At 42.0% G+C, this 26,491-nt stretch overlaps 1 protein-coding gene across 1 annotated transcript in view; it reads left to right on the top strand.

Annotated features, from left to right (window-relative positions):
• LOC141264352 (polypeptide N-acetylgalactosaminyltransferase 12-like) overlaps positions 1 to 24,974 on the top strand; it is a 96,303-nt gene extending 71,329 nt beyond the window's left edge. Inside the window, exons 8-10 of the mRNA XM_073676636.1 lie at positions 9,006 to 9,119; positions 11,154 to 11,309; positions 24,514 to 24,974. Of these exons, the coding sequence (XP_073532737.1) occupies positions 9,006 to 9,119; positions 11,154 to 11,309; positions 24,514 to 24,666 (423 nt within the window). The 3' untranslated portion in view covers positions 24,667 to 24,974. The remainder of the gene's footprint in view (positions 1 to 9,005; positions 9,120 to 11,153; positions 11,310 to 24,513) is intronic.
• The last annotated feature ends 1,517 nt before the right edge of the window (positions 24,975 to 26,491 follow it).

Here is a 26,491-nt window from a genome sequence, read left to right as displayed (position 1 = left end):
CCTCCCAATGCAGGACAATGCCAGACCTCATGTGGCTGGAGTGTGTCAGCAGTTCCTGCAAGATGAAGGCATTGAAGCTATGGACTGGCCCGCCCGTTCCCCAGACCTGAATCCGATTGAGCACATCTGGGACATCATGTCTCGCTCCATCCACCAACTTCAAGTTGTACCACAGACTGTCCAGGAGTTGGCGGATGCTTTAGTCCAGGTCTGGGATGAGATCCCACAGGAGACCATCCGCAACCTCATCAGGAGCATGCCCAGGCGTTATAGGGAGGTCATACAGGCACGTGGAGGCCACACACAATACTGAGCCTCATTTTGACCGGTTTTAAGGACATTACATCAAAGTTGGATCAGCCTGTAGTGTATGTTTTTCCACTTTCATTTTGGGGGTGACTCCAAATCCAGGCCTCCATTGGTTAATAAATTTGATTTCCATTGATGATTTTTGTCTGATTTTGTTGTCAGCACATTCAACTTTGTACAGAACAAAGTATTTAATGAGAATATTTCATTCAGATCTAGGATGTGTTATTTGAGTGTTCCCTTTATTTATTTGAGCAGTGTATATGGTGAAGGGCAAATGATGGGGAACATACAGTGCCTACAAGTAGTATTCAACCCCCTGCAGATTTAGCTGGTTTGATAAGATGCAAATAAGTTAGAGCCTTCAAACTGCAAACGAGAGTAGGTTTTATGAACAGAAGCATAAATCTTACAAACCAAAAAGTTATGTTGCTCAGTTGAATTTTATTAAATTTTAAACATAAAAGTGTGGGTCAATTATTATTCAACCCCTATGTTTAATATTTTGTGGAATAACCCTTGTTTGCAATTACAGCTAATAATCGTCTTTTATAAGACCTGATCAGGCCGGCACAGGTCTGTGGAGTTATCTTGGCCCACTCCTCCATGCAGATCTTCTCCAAGTTATCTAGGTTCTTTGGGTGTCTCATGTGGACTTTATTCTTGAGCTCCTTCCACAAGTTTTCAATTGGATTAAGGTCAGGAGACTGACTAAGCCACTCCAACACCTTGACTTTTTCCCTCTTGAACCAGGCCTTGGTTTTCTTGGCTGTGTGCTTTGGGTCGTTGTCTTGTTGGAAGATGAAATTACGACCCATCTTAAGATCCTTGATGGAGGAGCGGCGGTTCTTGGCCAAAATCTCCAGGTAGGCCGTGCTATCCATCTTCCCATGGATGCGGACCAGATGGCCAGGCCCCTTGGCTGAGAAACAGCCCCACAGCATGATGCTGCCACCACCATGCTTGACTGTAGGGATGGTATTCTTGGGGTCGTATGCAGTGCCATCCAGTCTCCAAACGTCACGTGTGTGGTTGGCACCAAAGATCTCGATCTTGGTCTCATCAGACCATAGAACCTTGAACCAGTCTGTCTCAGAGTCCTCCAAGTGATCATGAGCAAACTGTAGACGAGCCTTGACATGACGCTTTGAAAGTAAAGGAACCTTACGGGCTCGTCTGGAACGGAGACCATTGCGGTGGAGTACGTTACTTATGGTATTGACTGAAACCAATGTCCCCACTGCCATGAGATCTTCCCGGAGCTCCTTCCTTGTTGTCCTTGGGTTAGCCTTGACTCTTCGGACAAGCCTGGCCTCGGCACGGGAGGACACTTTCAAAGGCTGTCCAGGCCGTGGAAGGCTAACAGTAGTTCCATAAGCCTTCCACTTACGGATGATGCTCCCAACAGTGGAGACAGGTAGGCCCAACTCCTTGGAAAGGGTTTTGTACCCCTTGCCAGCCTTGTGACCCTCCACGATCTTGTCTCTGATGGCCTTGGAATGCTCCTTTGTCTTTCCCATGTTGACCATGTCTGAGTGCTGTTCACAAGTTTGGGGAGGGTCTTAAATAGTCAGAAAAGGCTGTCAAAAGAGATCTTTAATCCACACATGTGAAGCTCATTATTCTTGGTGCCTGAACTACTTCTTAATACTTTAGGGGGACCAAACAGAATTCTTGTGGTTTGAGGGGTTGAATAATAAATGACACTCTGAATTAACTTTTAACGTTTTAAAAAAAAAAAAAAAAAAAACACAAAAACAAAATTTGCTGCAGTGCATTTCCCACTTCCAGGCTGATCTACAGTACAAATGTCACAATGCCAAGTTAATTCCGCATGTGTCAACCAGCTAAATCTGCAGGGGGTTGAATACTACTTGTAGGCACTGTATATACCAGGATGAGGGACATATATACCAGTCAGGGGCCCTGGATGGGGAATAAATATACCAGGATGAGGGACATATATACCAGGATGAGCCTATGATGGGGAACGTATATACCAGGATGAGGGACATACAGGTACATCTCAGTCATCTCACTAAATTAGAATATCATCAAAATGTTTATTGAAAAACTGAAATAAATTCAGTGAAAAAAGTGAAACTCATATTATATAGAGTCATTGCAAACAGAGTGATCTATTTCAATTGTTTATTTCTGTTAATGTTGATGATTATGGCTTACAGCCAATGAAAACACGAAAGTCATTATCTCAGTAAATTAGAATACTTTATAACAACAGCTTGAAAAATGTTTTTAAAATCCAAAATGTTGGCCTACTGGAATGTATGTTCAGTAAATACACTCAATACTTGGTCGGGGCTCATTTTGCATCAATTACTGCATCAATACAGCGTGGCATGAAGGCGATCAGCCTGTGGCACGGCTGAGGTGTTATTGAAGCCCAGGTTGCTTTCATAGCAGCCTTTAGCTCATCGGCATTGTTGGGTCTGGTGTCTCTCATCTTCCTCTTGACAATACCCCATAGATTCTCTATGGTGTTAAGGTCAGGCGAATTTGCTGTCCAATCAAGTGTGGCACCCTGCTGTTCACAGGTACCATAGGACCCAAAAGGGTGCATGGATGGACTTCTCCACAATAGGCCCTCATTACAAACAAACACCTCCACCCTTCCACCTCATACCACCAGAGGGAGCCCGTTAGGGATATATATGGAGGGTGGAGTCAGGCAGTTCAGTCAGTCAGACAGAGTCAGAGAGTCTGAGAGCCTGAGAGCGTGCTGACGCTGAGAGCAGCAAAGACGCAGCACGTCTGCTGCTGAATTGAGGGCCCCAAGTGTGGCCGAAGGCAAAGAGGAGAGGAAAGAGGAGTTGAGGGGGCAGAGGAGCATCATAGGCTCACCCCCGAGTATACAAACCGGACACCGGGTCCGCGCCTACAGGGTCCCTTTATACCCAGTAGGGATCATCGGCATACCAGGAGGACTACAAGTTGACCTGAAGCTAAACCCATTACAGGATCAGGAACCACGAAGGCCCCGGTGCCCAGGCATAGTGGTTGCCAGCGGAAGGTCCTACTACCAAGCGACAGGTGAAGGAACAGCACAACACAGAAGCCAGGCCCAGTTGCAGGCTGGCCAGGAGCTTAGAGAGAGGGAGACACCGACCAGGAGGCCCTATACCCGCTCACTGGGGAGAAGTCCTGAAGTGCACCCTTCCTACCAAGTACCCTGGACCGTACCTGACATTCGCACCAGTAAAGGTATTGAAGCGAATCCCCTTTCTCTGTCAGTTACTCCTACTGCGCCATCCCGACTGCACTACAAGCCCCAGCATCACCACCCACCGTCAAACTCTACACTGCCAAGAGGCCCACTCCAACTGTGGGGAGCTGTTCCATCCTAGCTGCCTATCAACTGCCTCAGAGGTCTGCAGCAGCGCTGGTACAAATTACCAGAAACCACAGGTGGCGTCACGATCAAACTACAAATCCCATATAAACTATCCCCTTTTTGTTGACCGCCCTGGGCCACAGACCGGGCCAGCCACTGTGACATATTCCCCCCCAGCATCCATAGGCCCGGACACCGAGTACCCCACTGCCCTGGGGGTGCGTCACAAGCACAGTGATACTGTTGTTTTTAAACCAGGTACTGGTACTTTTGGCAGTGTGGACAGGTGCCAAGTCCTGCTGGAGAATGAAATTCCCATCTCCAAAAAGCTTATCAGCAAAGGGAAGCATGAAATGCTCTTAAATTTACTGGTAGATGGCTGTGCTGACTTTGGTCTTGATAAAACAGAGTGGACCTTCACCAGCAGATGACATGGCTCCCCAAACATCACTGATTGTGGAACTTCACACTAGACCTCAAGCAGCTTGGATTGTGTGCCTCTCCACTCTTCCTCTAGACTCTGAGACCTTGATTTCCAAATGAAAATTGGAACTCTGGGACCTTGTGGAGTGTGTCAATGACTGCCTTCTGGACATATGACAAGTCAGCAGTCTTCCCCATGATTGTGGAGGCTACTGAAACAGACTAAGGGACCTTTTTAAACGCTCAGGAAGCCTTTGCAGGTGTTTTTGTTAATTATTTTAATTTTCTGAGATAATGACTTTTGTGTTTTCCTTTGATGTAATCGATAATCATCAACATTAACAGAAATAAACACTTGAAATAGATCACACTGTTTGTAATGACTCTATATAATATATGAGTTTCACTTTTTGTATTGGAAGAACTGAAATAAATTAACTTTTTGATGATATATACCAGAATGGGGGACATATATACCAGGATGGGGAACATACATACCAGGGTGATGGACATATACTACGATGGAGGACACATACACCAGGATGGGCCAGGGGGCCACATATATATCAGGATGGGGGACATATATACCAGGAAGGGACCCAGAATGGGGGACATTAGTACAGAATTGCAGGACATTACCCCCATAACAGAGTCAGCAGCAGACCCCCCCCCCCCATAATGGTGCACTATGGCCCTGATACACGTCCCAAGCCACTATGATCTGGAATGTAATTTTCCCAAATTTCGTGCATCCCTACCAAATTTTTTTATCCCTATAATAAATATATATATCTAAGCATATATACAAAAATATATATATACATATATATAAACATACCCCCATAAAGGGAGGGCATGTGGGACTCGCTCTGTGCCCTGGGAGCAGGAAAGTGACCAGAACCCCTCATAAGAGTCCCCTTATAAATGACCCATCCCCTTTAACCCTCCCCAATAGCCCATGTCCCCACCTACTCCAAACCCCCGTCATCCCGGCTTCCGCCCACTGTCCTAGTCCAGTCCTCCAGCCTCTCCTTGATGTTGGTATTGTCGATTCCCCGGTGGTTGTCATCACCATTATACCCCTTATTAAATTATCCACCTACCCAGCCCAAATCTTATTATACCTATAAAAAAACGACAAACAAGATAGACTGGATAATATTGGCCTTTTATTATAACATTACAATGTTTAACAATGCTTTTAAAACGTGCTAAGGTCCTTGAAGCTACAAAGAATCTTGTGATCTGGTCTTTATTGAAATGCCCCCAACCATACCCTTTTACCCTTACCCATCTGATCAATCTTTGAATATTTTAACCAAAATTCCAAACCTCTTCATGTAGCAAATACATCTCTAGCTAAAAGCACCCCAATTTTTTTCTTAGAGGGAGCCACTAACTCGCTATCCCTTAATGCCCCAAAGAATGCCTAGGAAAAAGCCAACTGAAACAGCCCACCTTGTATTCAGAGCGACAAACTTCCTTTAATTCCCTAAACAAGCATTCTAACAAATCAAACTAAACCGGGCACCAGCCATCCCTCCAAGCTTTGCCCCTACGAAAACCCTTAATGGCTTGCCGTGACAATTTTTTTTTTGTTAAATCCTCATAACCCCTTGATTTAAAACTGAAACCCAAGCCTGAAATTAAACAATTTACCTTAGACACCGACCAGTGTTCTAAAACTTTCTCGCTTAACCTCAAAAACAATCCTACCTGACCATCTTCAGACAAAACTTGCTCGATAACGCCTAAACGGTTTTCCCACAACTCCCACACTGCTTGATATGCCATCCACGTGCTGACCAACAGCGATGACTTAATCAAGGGTTGGGCTGCTCGAAAACCAAGTTCCATAAATGGTGAGGGAAATCCAGCCCTTTCTCCACTGCGTCTGAAAGCAGTGACCGGAAGCGATCCCACTGGAAACGAGAGACGGCATCAGCGACCGAATTCTGAACATCAGGCACATGTGATGCTGTAACACAAGCGTTCAGCATTAAACATTCCAAAACAAGACGCCGTGACACACAAATCACCGATGGTGAAGATGCAGTTACACTATTGATTGCTAATACAACGCTCATATTGTTACAATGAAAACAAATTCATTTTTTGAGAAAATGTCATCCCCACAACATCACAGCCACCAGTATTGGGAACATTTTTTACCAGCCCTGCAAATCGCCAACTATCAGACCATCTACTAGCACACCACCCCCCCTGAAAATAAGAGCCAATTCTTGTACTACCAGCCGCATCTGTAAACTATTCTAAATCAAAATTATCCACAACCTCATCCATCAACAGAGAACAACCTTGTGACATTCCAAAAAACTTGCCCATACTGCCAAATCCTCTTTATGTTCGTTTGTTAATTGAACATAATGATGAGGGGCCTTCACCCCAGCTGTTGAACTGGCCAACCTACGAAAGAAAACACGCACCATAGGCATCACTCAACACCCTAGCAACCTCCGCCTTCAAAGCCAAAACTTCTTCAGGTAGCCAAAACTCCCAATTTTTAGAATCAATGACAATACCCAAAAAACAAATACAGGAGGCTGGGCCCTCCGTATTTTCAGAAGCCAGCATAACTCTGAAAGCTCTGCAACCCATTCCATGTTACGCAATGTGGATTCACACAACGGGGAATCGTTTGGGTCAAAACACAAAACATCATCCAAATAATGAATGATAGGTGTCCCACTGGAATGTTACTAGTAAGCAATTGCAAAGGGAGCTAACACTCAATACTGAATAAATCAAGATGCTTTGAAAATTTAGTTTTCAATTTTTTCAGCATTTGCATATCATTTACTTCTCTATCTATCCTTTGATTTCATTAATCATCCAAATGTCCTTCTTGTTGTTGCCATTTCAATGTTGAGGTATGTATATGCAAACTAAGGTTAGACTTTCATTTTCAATTTCATTTTACTACTGATTTGCACAAAAAACAGTAATTTATGGTCATTTTACAATTTACATACTGCATTTTTAGCAGTTATCACTCTGTACTAGAAGCTTCACCATTTTCCCTTTTCTCTCTGCTTCTGTCTCCTTTAGCTCCCCCCCACCATAGAATTTTATAGGCTATAGGGTTAATTTCTTCCTTCACTAAAGACAGAAATGTAGACAGATGTAAACCGTTTTAAAGAGTGAATGTTCAGTGGAGTGGTTGGGTAACAAGTGACTGACATACTACTGTATAAAATGATGGATGCAGTGATAATATTGCTGAACTGAAATTCATGCTGTTGGTAGGTTAAGGTGCTATTTTTTAATGTTGCTTTTGGTTTGTCCTAATTTTTTAACCTTTCACTGTTTGAAACCATAGGATTTATTACAATTTAACATCCCCCTAAAACAGGGGTAAGAAATCCTTTTTCTTCCCCCTACCATCATTTGCTGGCCATACAAAATCATCAGCTTAAAAACTAGCCTGCTACTTTTGGTCAAAGATTTAATTAACTTGCCTCTAATGTGAAGGCTGGAACTGCTTCTTTTTGGTGAGATGTGTGATGTTAGGTGGTATTGGTGATTTTACTAACAACTACTTTTCCAGGTTTGCTATGGTCAGTCTGGAGTGCAGTCGACTCTACACTGTGGCTGATGTACATATATCACATAGGAGACACTGGGACTGATGTATATACAGTACATCACACATTGAGGCACTGAGACTCTTGGATACACATCACATAGGATACACTGATGCAGGTGTATATACATCACATAGGAGATGCTGAGGCTGGTGTATATACACCACATAGGAGACACTGGGGCTGGTATACATATATAACATAGGATACATGGGGACTGGTGTGTACATCGCATAGGAGACACTGGGGTTGGTGAATACTTCATATAGGAGACACTGGAGCTGGTATACATACATAACATAGGATACATGGGGCTGGTGTATACACATCACATAGGAGACACTGGGGCTGGTGTATGCATCACATAGGAGACACTGAGGCTGAGGTACATACATCCCATGGGAGACACTGGGGCTAGTATACATACATCACATACGAGACTCTAGGGGTGGTATTCATCACATAGCAGATGCTGGGGTTGCTCATGTGTATTCACCACATTAGAGAAACTGGGGCTGGTGAATACATGTATCACATAGGAAACACTAGGGCTGGTGTAAATACATCATAGGAGATACTGAGGCTGGTATACATACATCCACAGAAGAAGGACAGGTGTGCAGAGTGCGCTAACTCTGCTTACAAAAAATGCTGTGATGCTGGAACTATCCAGCGTTAAGACATAATCTAGCATTGCGTTCACCGCGCTGTTCATGAGGGAATACTACGTGTGCATGCCCATCAGGGTTGCAAACTTAACTTTTTACGTTTTCTGGACAGCTTATCAAAAAATCACGGAGAGACAATATTTTTTATGTATACATTGGAAAACAATAATAAATTATGATTATAGGTGATCCATGTTTACAGCCCATAAGTCTGATATGAAGACATTAGCTGCATTCACTGGAAACAAAAATAATGATAATTACAGTCAAAATAATTTGTATAAATTTCTTGTGCTTCAAAAAAATTCACATAACACTTAATTTTTTTTGTATGGATGCCTTATTTATATGGCTGTCCTGGAATTTCTGGACGGTTGGCAACCCTGGTGCCAACACTCTAGGGAAAAATTAAAGGGCCGGCGGCCCAAGCACTACGGTCTATCAGAAAGTTACCCGAGGACAGGACTATATGATGCAGGATGAGGACCATAGGTTCTCCACTTCTGTCTTAAAAGATAAGCTGTTAAATGTAAAAAAAATTGTTAACCCCTTCTAGATCTGAACGAGGACTGACATGGATCTTTTCTAGTATCTGCTTAAACTCTTATACTCCATCATGATGAAAATGCTACATTTTTCATTCTGCAGCTACAAAATAAAGGAATGGTCAACTACTGCTTTGACTATAATCATTCAAGTGATTTACTAATAACCGGAAAAAATATTATTTTGTACCACTGCCATGGACTGGGACGAAGTCAGGTATAACAAGAATATTAGATTGTGGTAATCTTATTACTGTTATTTTTTGGTTTATTTTCATGCTTAATTTCATAGTTTATCATTGCATAGTTACAATCATGGCCGAAAGTGTTGGCACCCTTGAAATTGTTCCAGAAACTGAAATATTTCTCCCAGAACATTTTTCCAATTACACATGTTTTGTTCTACATGTTTATTACAGAGAAAAAAAAAGCAAATTGGACATAACTTCACACAAAACCCCCAAAATGGACCAGACAAAATTGTTGACACCCTCAACTTAATATTTCATTGTTTTTTTTTGCCACAGCACAGATTAAATTAAAATGTAACCTTTAATAAATATCAATAAAAATAGCTAAAGTGCCCAGTGCTCATGTGCTAAAGACAAACACAACACATACATAAAAAATGGGAAATGCTCTAAAGTGTCTGGCTATATGTATCAATAACCAAAATTCATAATTCAAGTGCTGGATGATACATTTCAGTAATAAGGGAATGCCAAAGAAGGTATCAAACATTTTATTGAAAGCAGCATAAATCAAGGGGTTACACACATACAGCCAAAATTAGGTCCCCTTCAGAACTCTCCAGCGCTTTGTTTCCATCCACTTATGGTTGCTTCTTGAAGTATGTTTGTGATCATTGTCCTGCTTGAAGACCTAGGGTGCAAACCCAGATTTCTGACACTGGGCACTTAATTACGGCCCAAAAATCCTTTGGTGATCTTCAGATTTCATGATACCTTGAACACAGTCAAGGCACCCAGTGCCAGAGATAGCAAAATGACCCCAAAACATCTTTGAACCTCCACCATATTTGATTGTAGGTACTGTGTTCTTTTCTTTGTGTTTTATGAAAAAGCTGTATCTTGATCTCATCTGTCCACAAGATGCTTTTCCAGAAGGATTTTGGCTTACTCACGTACATTTTGACAAACTGCAGTCTAGATTTTTTATGTCTCTGTATCAGCAGTGGGGTCCTCTTGGATCTCCTACCATAGCGTTTAATTTAATTCAAATGTTGACGGACAGTTCGCACTGACACTGGTGCACCCTGAGCCTGCAGGACAGCTTGCATTTCTTTGGAACTTGATTGGTTTTGCTTATCCACCATACAGACTATCCTGTGTTCCAACTTTTCATCAACTTTTCTCTGCTGTCCAAGGAGATTAGCTACAATGCCATGGGTTGTAAACTTCTTGATTATCTTGCACACCATAGACAAAGGAACATCAAGATCTCTGGAGATGGACGTGTAACTTTGAGATTGTTGATATTGATCAACAATTTTGGCTCTCAATTCCTCAGTTTCCTTTTCCTCTTTCTGTTCTCCATGCTTAGTGTGGCACACACAGACACACAATGCAAAGATTGAGTCAATTCCTCCCCTTTTCATCTGGTTTCAGGTGTGCTTTTGATATTGCCAACACCTGTTACTTGCCACAGGTGAGTTTGAATGAGCATCACATGCTTGAAAGAAAGTTGTTTACACACAATTTTGGAAAGGTGCCAACAATTTTGTCTGGCCCATTTTTGGGATTTTGTGTGAAATTATTTCCAATTTTCCTTTCTTTCTCTGTTTTTTTGTGTTGTTCCAATACACACAAAGGAAATAAACGTGTGTAATTGCAATAATTTTCTTGGAAAAATAGTTAATTTTCTGGAACAATTACAAGGGTGCCAACACTTTTACATCATTACTGTATTTGTTAATTATTGTGTATCGGTCTCCTATAATTAAGGTAAAATTTCAGCCTTAGATGTTCTTTACCTATGTCTAAAGGTAAATTACCTGGTTTATCTTGGATACCACTACTTTTCTTAATTGCATTGTGACACAAGGAATGCAATGATGTGTAGGCGTTTTAATTATATTCCCTGTGTAGAAAGTAATCATACCTACATGTATCAAGATGAGAAAGCTTACTTCTGACCATATGGTAAAAGCATAAAGAGATAAACTTCCCATTTACTTGTAGTAAAAAATTTTTTGTTGTGTAAAGAAACAATATATTTTATATGTTTTCAGTTCTTTGAATATACCTCTGATAATGAGATCAGATACAATACACGTCAGCCTGATGGCTGTGTAGCAGCAGATCAGACCTCTGAAATCCTCACAATATCCTTATGTCAAGAAAATGGGCACAATGTGCCTGAAAACCAAAAGTTTCTTTTGAGAGAGGTATCGTACCTAATATTTATGATAAAGATACTTATATTTTAAGAAAACTTCAGGAACAGTTTAGCAGTTAGATAATAGATAAATAGCAGTTTAACAACAAGCTAATAATTTAGGTTAAAATATGTAATAAAAAATGCTAAAAAAAGATAATATCATAAGAAAAAAAATATATACCCAGGCATCTTTCTGAGTGTTTTGCTTAAAAAACAATATCTTTTTGTATACATTGTTTAATGGATTGAACAAAAAATATAATGAAAAAAAATGTTCAATAAAAAAATTGGCGGAAAAATAACATTGAAAAAGCGCTCAGGAAATTAGCAGACAATGGTAAAAAAGACACTTCAGGCTTACAAAAGTCCAGAGAGAAGGAGTGATTCCCGAAGCATCTTCTACTTGAAACATGTGATTGACCACTGGAAAAAGACCTAATGTGAACATACCCTAAAAGAACTTACGCTCACACTATAAATGCATTCATTCGAGCCAACTCAAAGTCATTTCTGCTGCAGATAGTTAAAACACATAACCCATCAACGTGTACTATTAAATAAATATAATAATTAAATAACAACCACTGTGATGCATTAATAACATTGATATTACCCTCTCCACTGGATTACTAATGACTCATATTAATCCCCTCAAGATATAGATATATATGAAAAATAGCAAAGCACTCACATGCGCTAATGAGAATTGTATCTGGAAAATCACATAACTAAACAAAATACCTACAGTATGTGTAAATCATATAAATAAAATAATGTCACATAATAATTGATGTGATATTGTGTGCCTGTACTGAATGAGCATATTCAGTAATGGTCACTCACAATGTGGAGTGAACGTAGGTGTATATGCAAGTATAGAGCCCTCTTAACATGTTGTGATGCAGCCCAGCCCGTAGTAACTAACGCCGGCATCCCTGCATAGTCCCTCTCACTCCTCCCAGCAAAGAAGCCAACATGCTCACCGCCACGGCCGCTTGGCAACGTCTCCTGCCCCGACTTCCACTGCAGCTTTCCGGTTTCAGGGCTCGCCGAGGTATCCTGGAAACACGCTTGGGGTGCTCGTGCTCCCTGCTTCTTAAAGGGGCAGAATGCACTCCAGAAATGCCCCCAGCCTATAACTGGGAGGCATTAGGTATTTAAGGCACCCTCCCATGTAGGGTGGTGCGTGAGCAACTTTATTGTTCACTGAGTGTTAGCCTACTAGTCCGTTGTTGGGTCCCTGTTACTTAAACCGTTCTGTGACCCTGTATCAGAGTCTGTCCTGTGTTCCTGTACCTATCCTGCTACTCTGTACTCGTCTTGCTACCCTGTACCAGAATGTGTCTTGTGTCCCTGTAACCACCTTGTCTGAATGAGCTGTTCTGTCCGATCTTGAAACCTGATCCTAAGCCTCTCCCATCTGAATCCGCTTCGCTATACATTCTGCCTGTGATCCGGATCCTGTCCTGCCTGCTTCTCTGAGTCCGTACCTGCATTCCTGACCCTTAGGATCTGCTGCTGCAGTACCGGGGCCTTCCCTGGAGCTGTACCTGTGGCTACCTGCAGCTCAAGCCTAACCTCACCATCAGAGGCTCTAGTGAAGTGGTTATTGTCACGGGTGTGTCAGATGTGACAGACAGTCATTCTGGATCCGGCTGTAGAAGGTCGCTGAGCTTGTCCTTGATCCTTTCAGCCTCCTTCCCTCTCTAGGACCCGGTAGTGAGCTCCACTTTCTGCTGCTTATTAACACACCCTTGCTGGACCTTTAAATAACAGCCAGTCTCTCCAGAGAATTGCTAGTAATAGATGTATATTCCTCTGTTCAGGCCTGGAGTTCTTCTTGGAGTTCCTTTGTGATCGTTGTTGCGATCACTCTGGTGTCTTCGCAAAGCTAAGTGTATCCCCTTGTCTATTTACCTTGCTTGTCTTTAGTTGCAGTGGGGCTAAATAGTGCTCACCCCTCCCCCTCCTAACCTAGGTCCTAGCTCCAGGGTCAGCCAGGGCTAAGGTATCCTGCTCGGCAATCGGTTAGGAACCTATTTAGGGATGATAGAGGAGACAGGGTATTGTAAGATCTACCTAGGGGTCTCCACTCTCCCTTTCCACAGTTACTGCGCTTCCCCTCCTTTTCCCCTTGTCCTTTCCATACCTAGCATGACAATTATGCCCCTGTGAGGTAAGCCTGGTTTTTGGCGCAGTGGGTCCACACCCACCAGCGTGACAGTAACCATGTGTTTAAAACCTAAGAAAGGTCATGTGACGTCACACAACATAAGCTATAGAATCCTGTTCAGTCCAAGAATACTTTGCGGAGGGACATGGGAGGTGGCCCAGGGGCTACTCCAGGTCAGACCCCGGTCACAGCTGTTGACCCACACCGGGAAGTGCAGGAACGGGCAGGTTTGGCTGGTATGCAGACAGGCGGGTGCTGGCAGGCACGACTGGTATTCAGGCAGGTGGGTACTGGCAGGCACGGCTGGTATGCAGGCAGGCGGGTACCGGCAGCCACGGCTGGTATGCAGGCAGGCTGGTACCGGCAGGCACGGCTGGTATGCAGGCAGGCGGGTACTGGCAGGCATGACTGGTATGCAGACAGGCTGATAATGCAGACAGGCGGTTACTGGCAGGTGCAGTGGACAAGCAGAGCAGAGCCGCAGGCGCGGAGGACAAGCGGAGGAGAGCAGAACCGCAGGCGCGGATGACAAGCGGAGCAGAGCAGAGCAGAACCACAGACGCGGATGACAAGCGGAGCAGAGCAGAGCAGAACTGCAGACGTGGAGGACAAGCGGAGCAGAGCACAGCAGAACTGCAGAGGACAAGAGGAGCAGAGCAGAACCGCAGATGCGGAGGACAAGCGGAGCAGAGCAGAGCAGAACCGCAGACGCGGAGGACAAGCAGAGCAGAACCGCAGACGCGCAGGACAAGCAGAGCAGAGCGGAACCGCAGGCACGGAGAACAAGCGGAGCAGAGCGGAACAGCAGCTGCGGAGAACAAGTGGAGCAGAGCAGAGTTAACCTGCAGGTGCAGAGGGCAAGAAGAGCAGAGCAGAGCGGAGCAGAGCTGCAGGTGCAGAGAACAAGTGGAGCAGAGCAGAGCAGAGCAGAACCGCAGGCGCAGAGGAAAAGCGGAGCAGAGCAGAGTGGAACCGCAGGTGCGGAGGACAAGCAGAGCAGAGTTAAGCTGCAGGTGCAGAGGGCAAAGAGGAGCAGAGCAGAGCGGAGCAGAGCAGCAGGTGCAGGCAGACAGGACAGGGCTCTGTTCACATGGAACAGACTGGGAAACACAGGATGATAGCTAGAACACAGGAGGTAGATACGGGGGCAGGGAAACGGGACAAGCAGAACCAGATACACACAAGGTACTTACAATGAAGTAGCGAGTGGACACAAAAGTCACAAACAGAAGTACAGAGACAACGAGTTGGAGTTAGGTGCAGGTTTAGACACTGCAGGAAAAGGAAAGGATCGGACATAGAGACAAACAGGTAACAGGCTAGGACACAGTTCAGACTGGAGCTGAACTTGGAACAAGATACAGGAACGAGCCTCGGTACTCAGCCACCAGGGTGGCGGAAACAGACTAGAAGTCACAGATACAGGTAATGGTCCTGGGTATACAGCCCCCAGGGTGGCGGAACAGACTAGAAGTCACAGATACAGGTAACTGGCCTGGGTATACAGCCCCCAGGGTGACGGAAACAGACTAGATACGGGACAGGACCTGGCAACTCAGTTGTGCAGAACACGCTGAAAGAAAGTGTTGCTCAGGCACCTCCTACTGGGTGGAGGGGGTTTAAGTATCCAGTGACCCACAGCAATAGGCTGGGGATGCATTAGGACTGCGCACACTGTAACTTTAAGAATCAGGAAGTAACAGTGCCGCCGCCCTAAGCAATCAGACAAGAGACATGCACACAGCAAGTAATGGAGCAAAGTGTGCAGCCTGGACTGATAGGTAAGTTGGCGGTCTTGCATGGTGGGAGATGGTAAGCCATGCCAGGGACGTTACACTTTAAACTCCAGTACCCATGTCCTTCTTATCATATTTTTCAAGAAAGGCATCCAGGCCCCTTTTGAACTTTTTTTAGTGAATCAGCTATTACATCATCATGTGGATGAGAGTTCCATAGTCTCACTGTTTTTAAGTTAAAGAATTACCATCTGTGATGATAGGTTATCCTTTTTTCCTCCCTTTACATATTATACCCCTTGTTATCATTCAGGTCTAGTTACAAAAAGATCATTTGAAAGATTTGTACTGTCCATTGATATATCTGTACATTGTAATAAGGTCGTCCCTAATCCTTAGTTTTTCCAAATTGAATAACCCCATATTTGATAACCTGTCTTTGTACTACAGTTCACACATTTCCTTGAAGAGGACCTTTCACCAGTTTGAGCATGGTAAACTGACCACATAATGGAATAAAGGCTGCAGAGCTGAGTAAACCATACTTTGTACTTTTTAGCTTCACCTCTCCATTGCGGAGATATTAATTTGTAAAGTTTAGGTTTATGTGTTAAGATCCAAGGGAACATTATCAGATATTTTTCATTAGGTCGTAAAAATAAAATGCTCCCAAAATAGCTTAGAACAGGTTTAGAACTATATTCTTGTCATGAACAACTATGCCTCTCCAGATACGTCACATGAGTTTATTTGCCTTGGCAGCAGCTGCCTGAAACTGGTCACCAAATTTGAGTTTGCTATCCACCAATACATCAAATTCTCTTTCAGTGACTGATTTACCCAGCATTTTACCATTTAGTGCATAATTGTGCATTTTATTTTTTTGTGCCAAAATATATGACCTTAACATTTTACCCAAGGTAAACCTCAATTGCCATTTCTCAGCTAAGGTTCCCAACTTCCCCAAATTAATCTCTTGTATTAAACTATCCTTGTCTGTGTTTATTACCTTGCAGATTTTAGAATAATCTGTAAAGTTACATTCAGTATGCCCTCAATTAATTCAATAATAAATATTTTAAAAGAGGGCCCAATACCGACCCCCTGTATTATTCCACTGTTAACTGTGAGCCAGAGTGTGTTCACCCTCTGTTTCCTATCGCTAAGCCAGTTATTAATCTAGTTACAGATATTTTTTCCTAGTTCCATTGTACTCATTTTGCGAACCAAGATAGACAATACAAACAGTTTTGATGTTGTTGAGGCCCTTATCAGTTAAGAAGTCCAGTGCAAGAGTTCTTAAATGACTTCTGTCCCAATATCTGGCCTCGACTAAAGAACTCCTAAAAACTAAATTGTGGCACATTGATCCGAGAGGACATTTTATTGTCAACAGAAACGTGGCTACCTGAAGCCAGACGCATCTGCAGAAGGGAGATTCTAAGTTCTTTCTGTCTAGGGAGTAATCTGACCTTTCCTAGTTGATCATCCATCCTAATTTGCAGAATAGAGAAAGTCTGATGAAGACTGTCTTGAAAAATGACATCTGACTCCGCTAGGAGGAGCCAATCACTCCAATATGAAATAATGGAAATACCGCTTTCTCTTAACGCAGCGAAGACTGAGGATTCTACCATTGTTAAAAAAATGAAGTGAAGATAATCCCAAATGGGAGGGCTGCAAATTGGAGGGGTTTTACGCAACCCTGTAGAAAGACTGCTATCCTCAGAAACTTTTGATGAGCTGTTGCAATAGGGATTTGAAGATATATGCCTTTTAGGTATAGGAAAACTATCCCATCTCCCTGAGGTTAGACCAAAATGATAGTTTCCGCTCTGAACTTTTTTTTCTACAATGGCTATATTTAGATACCAAAGGTCTGTTATCACCTGTTATTTAACAGAGACCTTAGTCACTAAAAAGACCCTTAAAAAAGTTGTTCTAAATTAGAAAAACATGGCAGCTTTCTTTCAGAAACAATGTCATGCCTGACCATGTGTTAGACATGGTACTGCTGCCCATCTCTATGCACTTTAATGGGGCTAACTTGCAATACCAGCCATAATACATGGACAAGGGTGGCATAAAATTAATTATTAATTAATTAATAAATATTTTACTATATAACGTACTTAAAATCAGGAAAAATATTTTAATGTAATTGTCTTTTACATTTTGCTTTTAAAGCATTCATTGTAAGGTAAATATCACCAACCAACCTAATTCTCCAGCTCAGCATGATGATATCAAACTTATATATATATTTTTTTCTATATTATAATTATCATCATTATTTTAGTGGCTTACAATTTTTTAGAACTTTGTAAAAAAAATAAATAATTTTAATAATTTTTCCATCAATGGACCTGCATGTGGGTTTTATTTTGTGTTCCAAGCTGTGATTTTTAATGGTGCCATACAATTTTTTGATCACCTCTTATTACATTTTTCGACAGGTGTGTTCAACTGTACAGCCAGGGGCGGTGCCCACACTGACCCTGGCTGTTTAACGCTCTAAATGCCGCAATCAATAACAGGATTTAGAACTCCCTCTCCTATCAAATCGGCACCTCCACGACATGATCATGGAGGTCCAATGGTTGCCATGGCAGCAGGAAGTTAAATAATGACCTCCTGGTCTGCCAGATAATGTGGCCTGTTAGACCATGCCAGTAGAATGGTCTAAAAAGTGTTTTGTCAGTGTAACACTGACATGTAATGCCTTGCAATGCACGCTGTAGCAAAGCCAGATAGGACTGGGTTAAATCCTAGTCCTGCAGGTCTTAATTAGATGCACATAGCTAGCTTTGACTAAGAACCAGGAAAGACGTTCACCTTGTGTAAGTCTGCTGGATGTTGAGCAGAGTCGAGTGTGTTGAAGCTGGTGAGTAACCAGCAAAATGGGAGATGTAGCTAGGAGAGAGACAAGCCAGGGTCTCTCTCTGAATAGAGACTGCATGGGTCAGACAGGAAGGCTGAGCAGTCTGTGTGTTGGAGCTGCAGAGTAATGTGTGGTAGTTGCAGTCTGTTCACCATGAACTGTGCATGAATATGAACACTTCTGGTGCTGTAAGCTGCTGGATCTCAGGCTGAAGAGGAAGCCAAGACTGGTAGCACCGTACCTCTTCTGTGTATAACATTTAATAAGAGAAAAAAACCTGTAATCTGTTCAGGTGAGCCCTCACTGACATATATGTGCCTGGTGAATGAATTGTTTATTTTTTGCTATACCTTTGTGACCAGAAGAGCAGATGAAGGACAAAGCCGCGGTCTATGGAGCGCCAAAGAATGGATGGTGAAGAGGAAATAATAAAACCACATTTATTAGGTCAATAAAATGTTTTATTGACCTAATAAAAGGTGGTTTTTATTATTTGCTCTGCCTTTCCCTTGGGAGTCGATTTTGCTTGAGGACCTGTGGCTCAGGAGGACATGCCGTGACATCTTTGCTGGTCACGTGACCGTCCAGGCTGCAGCAGCACCACGGCACTGTGGACCTCTGCTCTCCAGGCTATTCCCGGGGTTGTGCAGGGGTGCAAAACCCCGTCAGGTGAGCAGTTTTCTCGCCCCATCCCTGTTCTTAATCCCCAGGTTTCACCCAGAGCGCCCCTTGTCTCTCTATCTTTCTTTTGTGACCAGAAGAGGCTGTTTTAGTATTGAATCCTTTGGAGTTTTATGAAAGTAATAAAACTGCACGTGTGGACCAAATGTCATTGCCAATGTGAACGCTACCTAATGCCTACTTTAGAGCGTGAATCCTTATAATGTGCATCGCAATGCATTATACCAGTGATCAGAGTAATAAAAGTTAAAGTCCCCAAGAGGGACTAAATAAAAAAGTAAAACATTTTTTTTTAAATATATACAGTATATAAAAAAATTATACCAATATACACTGTAGGGATTTATACTCACTGAGCCGCGTTGGAGGTAGACAAAGGTTCACACAGTGATGCAGTCCGTGGGTTCAAACAAACTGGTGGTTTATTTAGTGTCCATACACCAGTGAGGAAACAAAACTAACAGCCTTTTCCTGGCACAAAAAAGGAATAACAGAACAAAGCTCAAAATAACAAGTCCATGCAGCACGGCCTCAGCCTTTTAAACAATGTGCCTTCCTCTGCCTCCTGCAGAGTCTAAGCAGCACATGCAAGGTCTGCTCACCTTGCCCAACTCACACAGACAGACTGAGACAGGCGCAGCGGTCTTAAATCAGCCTTCCAAGACCTGGACTGGAGGTAAGTGAGCAGCTGTTCCCCCACAGCTCTTTCAGCTGCTCGTAAAACCCGGCCTTGTAATCCGGGCCCATTAAATTTGTTGCACAGCTTCTGGATCCCCACAGTTGCAGTAGAAACTTCACAGAGCAGATTACATGGGATAGCAAGCTTTTATTTCTCAGAACATGAGGTAAAGGAAAAAATGCACAGCCACACAGTACTGCACCAGGAAGTAAGAACAAAAACAGAAAAATACAAGAGAGACTTTTTTTCTTTTTATAATACAGTAAACAAGGAAACTTTACACAACATCACTATCTACTGTCAGATCAACATAAAGTCCTCCTTCACACCAACAAAGAAGTCCACAACTGTTGCATATACCAACAAAATTCCTCTCAGCACTATGTGTGCTGGAGCCTGCTTCTCCAGGTCCTACATCACCGAAGCTTGGCACTTTGGGGACACATACCTCCCGTCCACGACCTGTCCGTCAGCCACCTTACAATACTTATATTTATGTAAAAACAAAAATAAACAAAAAAAGAACGACCTGATCTCTAAAACTGTAACACTCCTTCAGTGAAAATTGTAAAAAAATAAAATAAAAAACATGCCAAAAAATATTTTTCATCATACCGCTGAAAAACAGTGGAATAAAGCACAATCAAAAAGTCATATGGAAATAAAAATGATATAGCTCAAAACATCAACTTGTCACACAAAAAACATGCCATACAGCTCAATAAGCGGAAAAAAGCAATACTTTTTTTTTTATAAAATTGTTTTTATTGTGTAAAAGCAGAACCCCAAATTTTTGGGAGGAAAATAGGAAATTATGTTTTTTAATAAAATGATGGTGCTTCTTATAGTCTGCTTTTACGGTAGCTTACTGGGTAAGGGGTGGCTGCCGTGGAGCAAGGTCCCAGGAGGCAGGGTTGCTGCTGCAGGAAGCTGGAGGAGGTGGCAGGAGTGGGGCGATGCTGCGGGCCTCAGACTGGGAGGTGGGGGTGTTCAGCGGTGCTAGGCTGCGGCGGGACCCGGACACCTCAGGGTCTCAGCCAATGTTATATGGCACCCACAAACCATTCCAGCAAAATCTGGACCATAATATGGAGCTCTCTCCTCTTTGAGCTTAGCTTTCCACTGTCCCTGAAAAGTAGTTTCTGATTTCATCTTGGGTATTGGCACACTCAGGAGAAATTGCACAACAAACTGTGTGGTCCATTTTTTTCCAATTAGCCCTTATAAAAATTAAAAACTTGGGACTAAATTAACATTTTAGAGGTAAAAATGTAATTATTCTTTATTCACCGCCCAATTGTATAAAATTATGTGGCACACCTCTGGTGTTAATATGCTCACTGCACCCCTAGATTAATTCATTGAGGGGTATAGTTTGTAATATGGGGTCAATGGTGTGGGGTTTCTACTATTTAGGCACATTAGGGGATCTGCAAACGCAACATGGAGTCTGCTATCTAGTCCAACCAAATTTGCGTACCATAAGTTCCTTCCAAATAGTGCTGTGTGCCCAAACAGTAGTTTTTCACCATATATGTGGTATTTGTGTACTCAGAAGAAATTGCACAACAAATTGTAAGGTCCTTTTTCTCTTGTTATCCTTGTAAAAATGAAAAATTTGGGACTAAAGCAACATTTTTGTGGAAACAAATTAGAATTTTATTTTCATGGATCAACATTTACAATTATGTGAAGCAACTGTAGGTTCAAGGTGATCACCACACCTCTAGATGTATTCCTTGAGGGGTGTAGTTTTCAAAATATGGCCACTTATGGGGGGTTTCCACTATTTAGGCACATCAGTGACTCTGGAAATGCGACAAGATGTCTGCTATCTATTCCAGCCATTCCATTTTGCGCTCCAAAAGTCAAATGGTGCTTCTTCCATTCCGAGACCTGCTGTACGCCAAAACAGTAGTTTTCTACTACAAATGGTGTAGTGGAGAAATTGCACCACAAATTTTTGGGTCCCTTTTTTCTTATTACCCTAATCTATTGGTTACACTTTGGAACCATAATTATGAAGAAAGCATATTATGGATATTTTTGAAGTAATAAAAATAGTACTTTAGAACAAAAAACACAACTTTTATATGTACATTAAAATCACTTTCTGTTTTTTCTTTTTTTACATTTGGTTACAATTTTTGGCTCCTTGAGGAGCCTACCATCTCACTATAAATCAGCACGTTGCGGTTGTCTTTGTATCATGCTAACACTATTGTTATTTTGAAGTAGAATTAGTTTAGACTTGTGTTTGAGCACCATACACAGCACTTCTATTGGTTCAATGGTATAAAGAAGCTGGCTAACTCGCTTTAACCCCTTTGTGACAATATAATGTACATATACATCATATGTGCCTAGTGTGTGTATGGAGCTCACTAAGAATCTGAGAGGGAGAAGGTGGTGCAATTACTGGAGGACTTCTGAAGGATTCTATGGCTATCACATTCGTACTCCCATGAAGGTCATCCACAGGCTAGTAAAGGTATAAAATGGGAGCTTATCTCACGCTTTTTGACCATCTTATACCGCACTCCTCTTTATTAATATCTATATTAATTCAAGTGCAGAGGAACGTGTTGGCTTGCCAGGAGCTGTATAATGTAAAATGGATAAAAAATGCATTCTAGCATTTTCTTTATTGATGTATTTGTCCATAACAGCAGAGATAATTTTCAAGCAACAATTTTCATAATATTATACTAAAGTTCATACCATCTCCGTGGGGCTAAAAGAACATAAAAAAAATAAAAACTAAAAAAAAATAAATGTAAAAAACCTACAAGTTCATTTAAATGATCCCCCATAAAAAAAAATAAATCAAAATTCAGTTTTTTTTTCTGTCATCCCACCTCCCACAAAAAAAAGGATTTAAAAAAACAGCAGTCATATGCACCCCAAAAATGGTATCCAAAAAAATGAGATTAAGCACTCATACAACTTCATCAAACTGTATTTTAAATTTATTCATAATAGCTTGTTTTGTTAAAATAGTGAAGTCCCTGAAAACAGAAAACTGATGACTATTGTATGCTCAGCAGAGTGAGAACCAAACAGAGAACCTGTTATGCAGGTATTACAACTGCACTAAATAGGCATTATATGCACTGTAGTTGTGCTTGCTTCAAAACATTTGTTATTACAGTCTTGAGAAATTCAACATTTTGGAAAAAATATATATATTGCACAGATTATTGACAGTTTTGTACAGTTTTGTATTTGTATGTATATTTATATTGTGCTAACGTGTCACAATCCAGGGATGCGTATTGAGGTGAGACAGTTTTTAAATAAAAGGTACAGGAAAAATATATATTTCTACAAAAAAGGTACAGGAAAAATATACACTGCTCAAAAAAAATAAAGGGAACATTCAAATAACACATCCTAGATCTGAATGAATGAAATATTCTCATTGAATACTTTGTTCTGTACAAAGTTGAATGTGCCGACAACAAAATCACACAAAAATCATCAATGGAAATCAAATTTATTAACCAATGGAGGCCTGGATTTGGATGGAGTCACCCCCAAAATTAAAGTGGAAAAGCACACTACAGGCTGATCCAACTTTGATGTAATGTCCTTAAAACAAGTCAAAATGAGGCTCAGTATTGTGTGTGGCCTCCACGTGCCTGTATAACCTCCCTACAATGCCTGGGCATGCTCCTGATGAGGTTGCGAATGGTCTTCTGTAGGATCTCCTCCCAGACGTGGACTAAAGCATCCGCCAACTCCTGGACAGTCTGTGGTGCAACATGACGTTGGTGGATGGAGCGAGACATGATGTCTCAGATGTGCTCAATCAGATTCAGGTCTGGGAAACGGGCGTGCCAGTCCATAGCTTCAATGTCTTCATCTTGCAGGAACTGCTGACACACTCCAGCCACATGAGGTCTGGCATTGTCCTGCATTAGGAGGAACCCAGGGCCAACCACACCAGCATATGGTCTCACAAGGGGTCTGAGGATCTCATCTCTGTACCTAATGGCAGTCAGGCTACCTCTGACGAGCACATGGAGGTCTGTGCAGCCCTCCAAAGAAATGCCACCCCACACCATTACTGACCCACTGCCAAACCGGTCATGCTGAAGGATGTTGCAGGCAGCAGATCACTCTCCACGGCGTCTCCAGACTCTGTCACGTCTGTCACATGTGCTCAGTGTGAAACTGCTTTCATCTGTGAAGAGCACAGGGCGCCAGTGGCGACTTTGCCACTCCTGGTGTTCTGCGGCAAATGCAAAGCATCCTGCACGATGTTGGGCTGTGAGCACAACCCCCATCTGTGGACATCGGGCCCTCATACCACCCTCATGGAGTTGGATTCTAACCGTTTGTGCAGACACATGCACATTTGTGACCTGCTGGAGGTCATTTTGCAGGGCTCTGGCAGTGCTCCTCCTGTTCCTCCTTGCACAAAGGCGGAGGTAGCGGTCTTGCTGCTGGGCTGTTGCCCTCCTATGGCCCCCTCCACGTCTCCTGGCCTGTCTCCTGGTAGCGTCTCCAGCCTCTGGACACTACGCTGACAGACACAGCAAACCTTCTTGCCACAGCTCGCATTGATATGCCATTCTGGATGAGCTGCACTACCTGAGCAACTTCTGTGGGTTGTAGAGTCCGTCTCATGCTACCACGAGTGTGAAAGCACAACCAACATTCAAAAGTGACCAAAACATCAGCCAGAAAGCATTGGTACTGAGATGTGGTCTGTGGTCCACACCTGCAGAACCACTCCTTTATTGAGGGTGTCTTGATAATTGCCAATAATTTCCATCTATTGTCTATTCCATTTGCACAACGGCATGTGAAATTAATTGTCAACAGTGTTGCTTTCTAAGTGGACAGTTTTATTTCACAGAAGTTTGATTTACTTGGAGTCATATTCTGTTGTTTAAGTGTTCCCTTTTTTTTGAGCAGTGTATATTTCTAAATAAAAGGTGACACAAAGGTCTCTAATAATGAGGTAACGGTTCATCCTTCTGAATATTATTGGTTAGGAAATCAACACAGACTCAAGAGTTAATGGTAACTAATGTACTTTATTGTTATTTACAGGACGGTACTCTGCTGCACCAGCAAACGCAAAAGTGTGTTCAAGCCGAGAGAACTACTAGTATGAGAAACATTGCACCTGTATTAAGATCATGCTCAAACTCCGACCTTCAGAAATGGTTTTTCCGGGAGAGCAGATTATTAAATCCATTGTAGACTGGTACAGCTATTTCTGATTTGCTTGCCTGCATTCATCAGCTTCCTAGAAAACGCCTGACACAAGTCTATGCAGTTGACATTCTTTTGCTAGTCCATGTAAAATGGGGAGTTCCCATTTTTTCTGTGCATTTTACATTGATTTCAAATATTATAAAGCAGTTATATTTCCTTTAGTAAATGGCATTATTGTATACTGTGTTTTCTGGAAATTAGCAACAGTTCAAAATAAAGCAGTTCATACAGGGTCCGATATTTCAACCTAATCCAATGTTCAGGCTGTGAGTCTAAAGATCGAAAGAGCTTGTCATCCCTCAAAATAGAATTACTTCATATAGAGAATATCTAGAAAGAAGAAGCACTTTGCTAAACGCTATGTGACACTTCAAGGTTGCAATCATGCACAGATGTCAGATAGTTATTTATCATACATAATTATGTTTGGCTCGCTATACAGAGTGATACTAAAGGTCAACTATTGGAAATCTAAACACTCATGTAAAAAATCTCTTTAAAGGGGTTAGTCTGAGAAAATAAAAAAGCTGCACTTGGGAGGCAATGCATATAAAATAAATAAAAATAATAAATACTTACCATTTTACTCCTTGCCATTCCATCAGCACCACTTTCCAGTGCTGCCCTGTTTACAGTGGTTGCAGATGTCATGTCCTGCTTACCCCATGTACTGCAGCCAATGTGCTGCAGCCAATCATTGACCTCGGCCATCACGTGGGTTATTTGAAACATCACCGCTGCAATCAATATAAACTTAAGACCAGTAGGCAGTTACAAGTTCATACTGCTGGAATGATAGGGAGTAAAATGATACTTCTATGGTATGCTTCCTCAACATTAGTTTTCTAGTGTCAAAAATTCACAGAATTTTTAGCAAATGGGTATTTGAGACAAAATTATTTGAATTTGTGCCCTTTCCCTCAATCAATTTGGTGCTTTCAGCGGACTTGATAAATTCCCCTACATAGTTTCTATTTGTTTGCAATAATTTTGGTTTCATGGCTGCTGGCTATGTCACTTAGTAGGTATGCCAGTGAATGTTTGTACCAGGAGCATGAATTATACATTACATTTCATATACCATTAAACTATCGAAGCTTTATTATAAACAAGAGCCTCCCACTGCCCCAGGTTTGAAGCCTGAATACACCTCCATTAAAGGCCACTTACCGTGATCAATTATTTTCAAAAATCATTTCTGAATGATCAGTAATAATAGTTGGAGAGTGTTAATGAAGGAAAAGATTAACAATAAACAATAACATTATTGCTGACTGTTGATATTTAATATTTGTTACTAAAGTAATTGTGATTTAAATTGTGACGTAAATACCACCATACGTCATTTGCATGGGGTTACAAGAGGATCCTGCTTCTACTTCCAGTATAAAAGAATTGTCAGTGTCAGAGGTGTATCTAGGTTTTCTGACACTGGTGTAAATGGTCATAGTATACCCTGAGTCCAGACTATACCTAGGGTTAAAGCGGTCTAGGCTTGATTATACTCCGGGTATATTATGGCCTTAAATTGTACTACTACTGTAAAATCAATCTTCATCATGTGATTAACAACGCAAATACTTTCCCCTTACGTGTAAGTCAGTTTTAAGTTATTAAAAAAATGGCATCTAAAATCTTTCTCATTTACAAGAGCTCATAAAATAGAGGGTTATATTGTAGACTGGAGGGGTGTAGTTTGGCCTAGGCTATTTTACAACCCCGGGTATAGTTTGGCCTAGGACAGTTTATTCCCCGGGTATACTCTGGCCTATATATTTAATCTGGACATGGGTTAATTTGGCATGTTACA

This window comes from Phyllobates terribilis, unplaced genomic scaffold (genome assembly GCF_046119375.1).
Source record: "Phyllobates terribilis strain yellow unplaced genomic scaffold, ASM4611937v1 Scaffold_4__5_contigs__length_816908805, whole genome shotgun sequence".
Lineage (NCBI taxonomy): Eukaryota > Metazoa > Chordata > Amphibia > Anura > Dendrobatidae > Phyllobates > Phyllobates terribilis.
The sequence above is the reverse complement of the archived record's forward strand: the minus strand, read 5'-3'. Positions and strand labels throughout refer to the sequence as shown.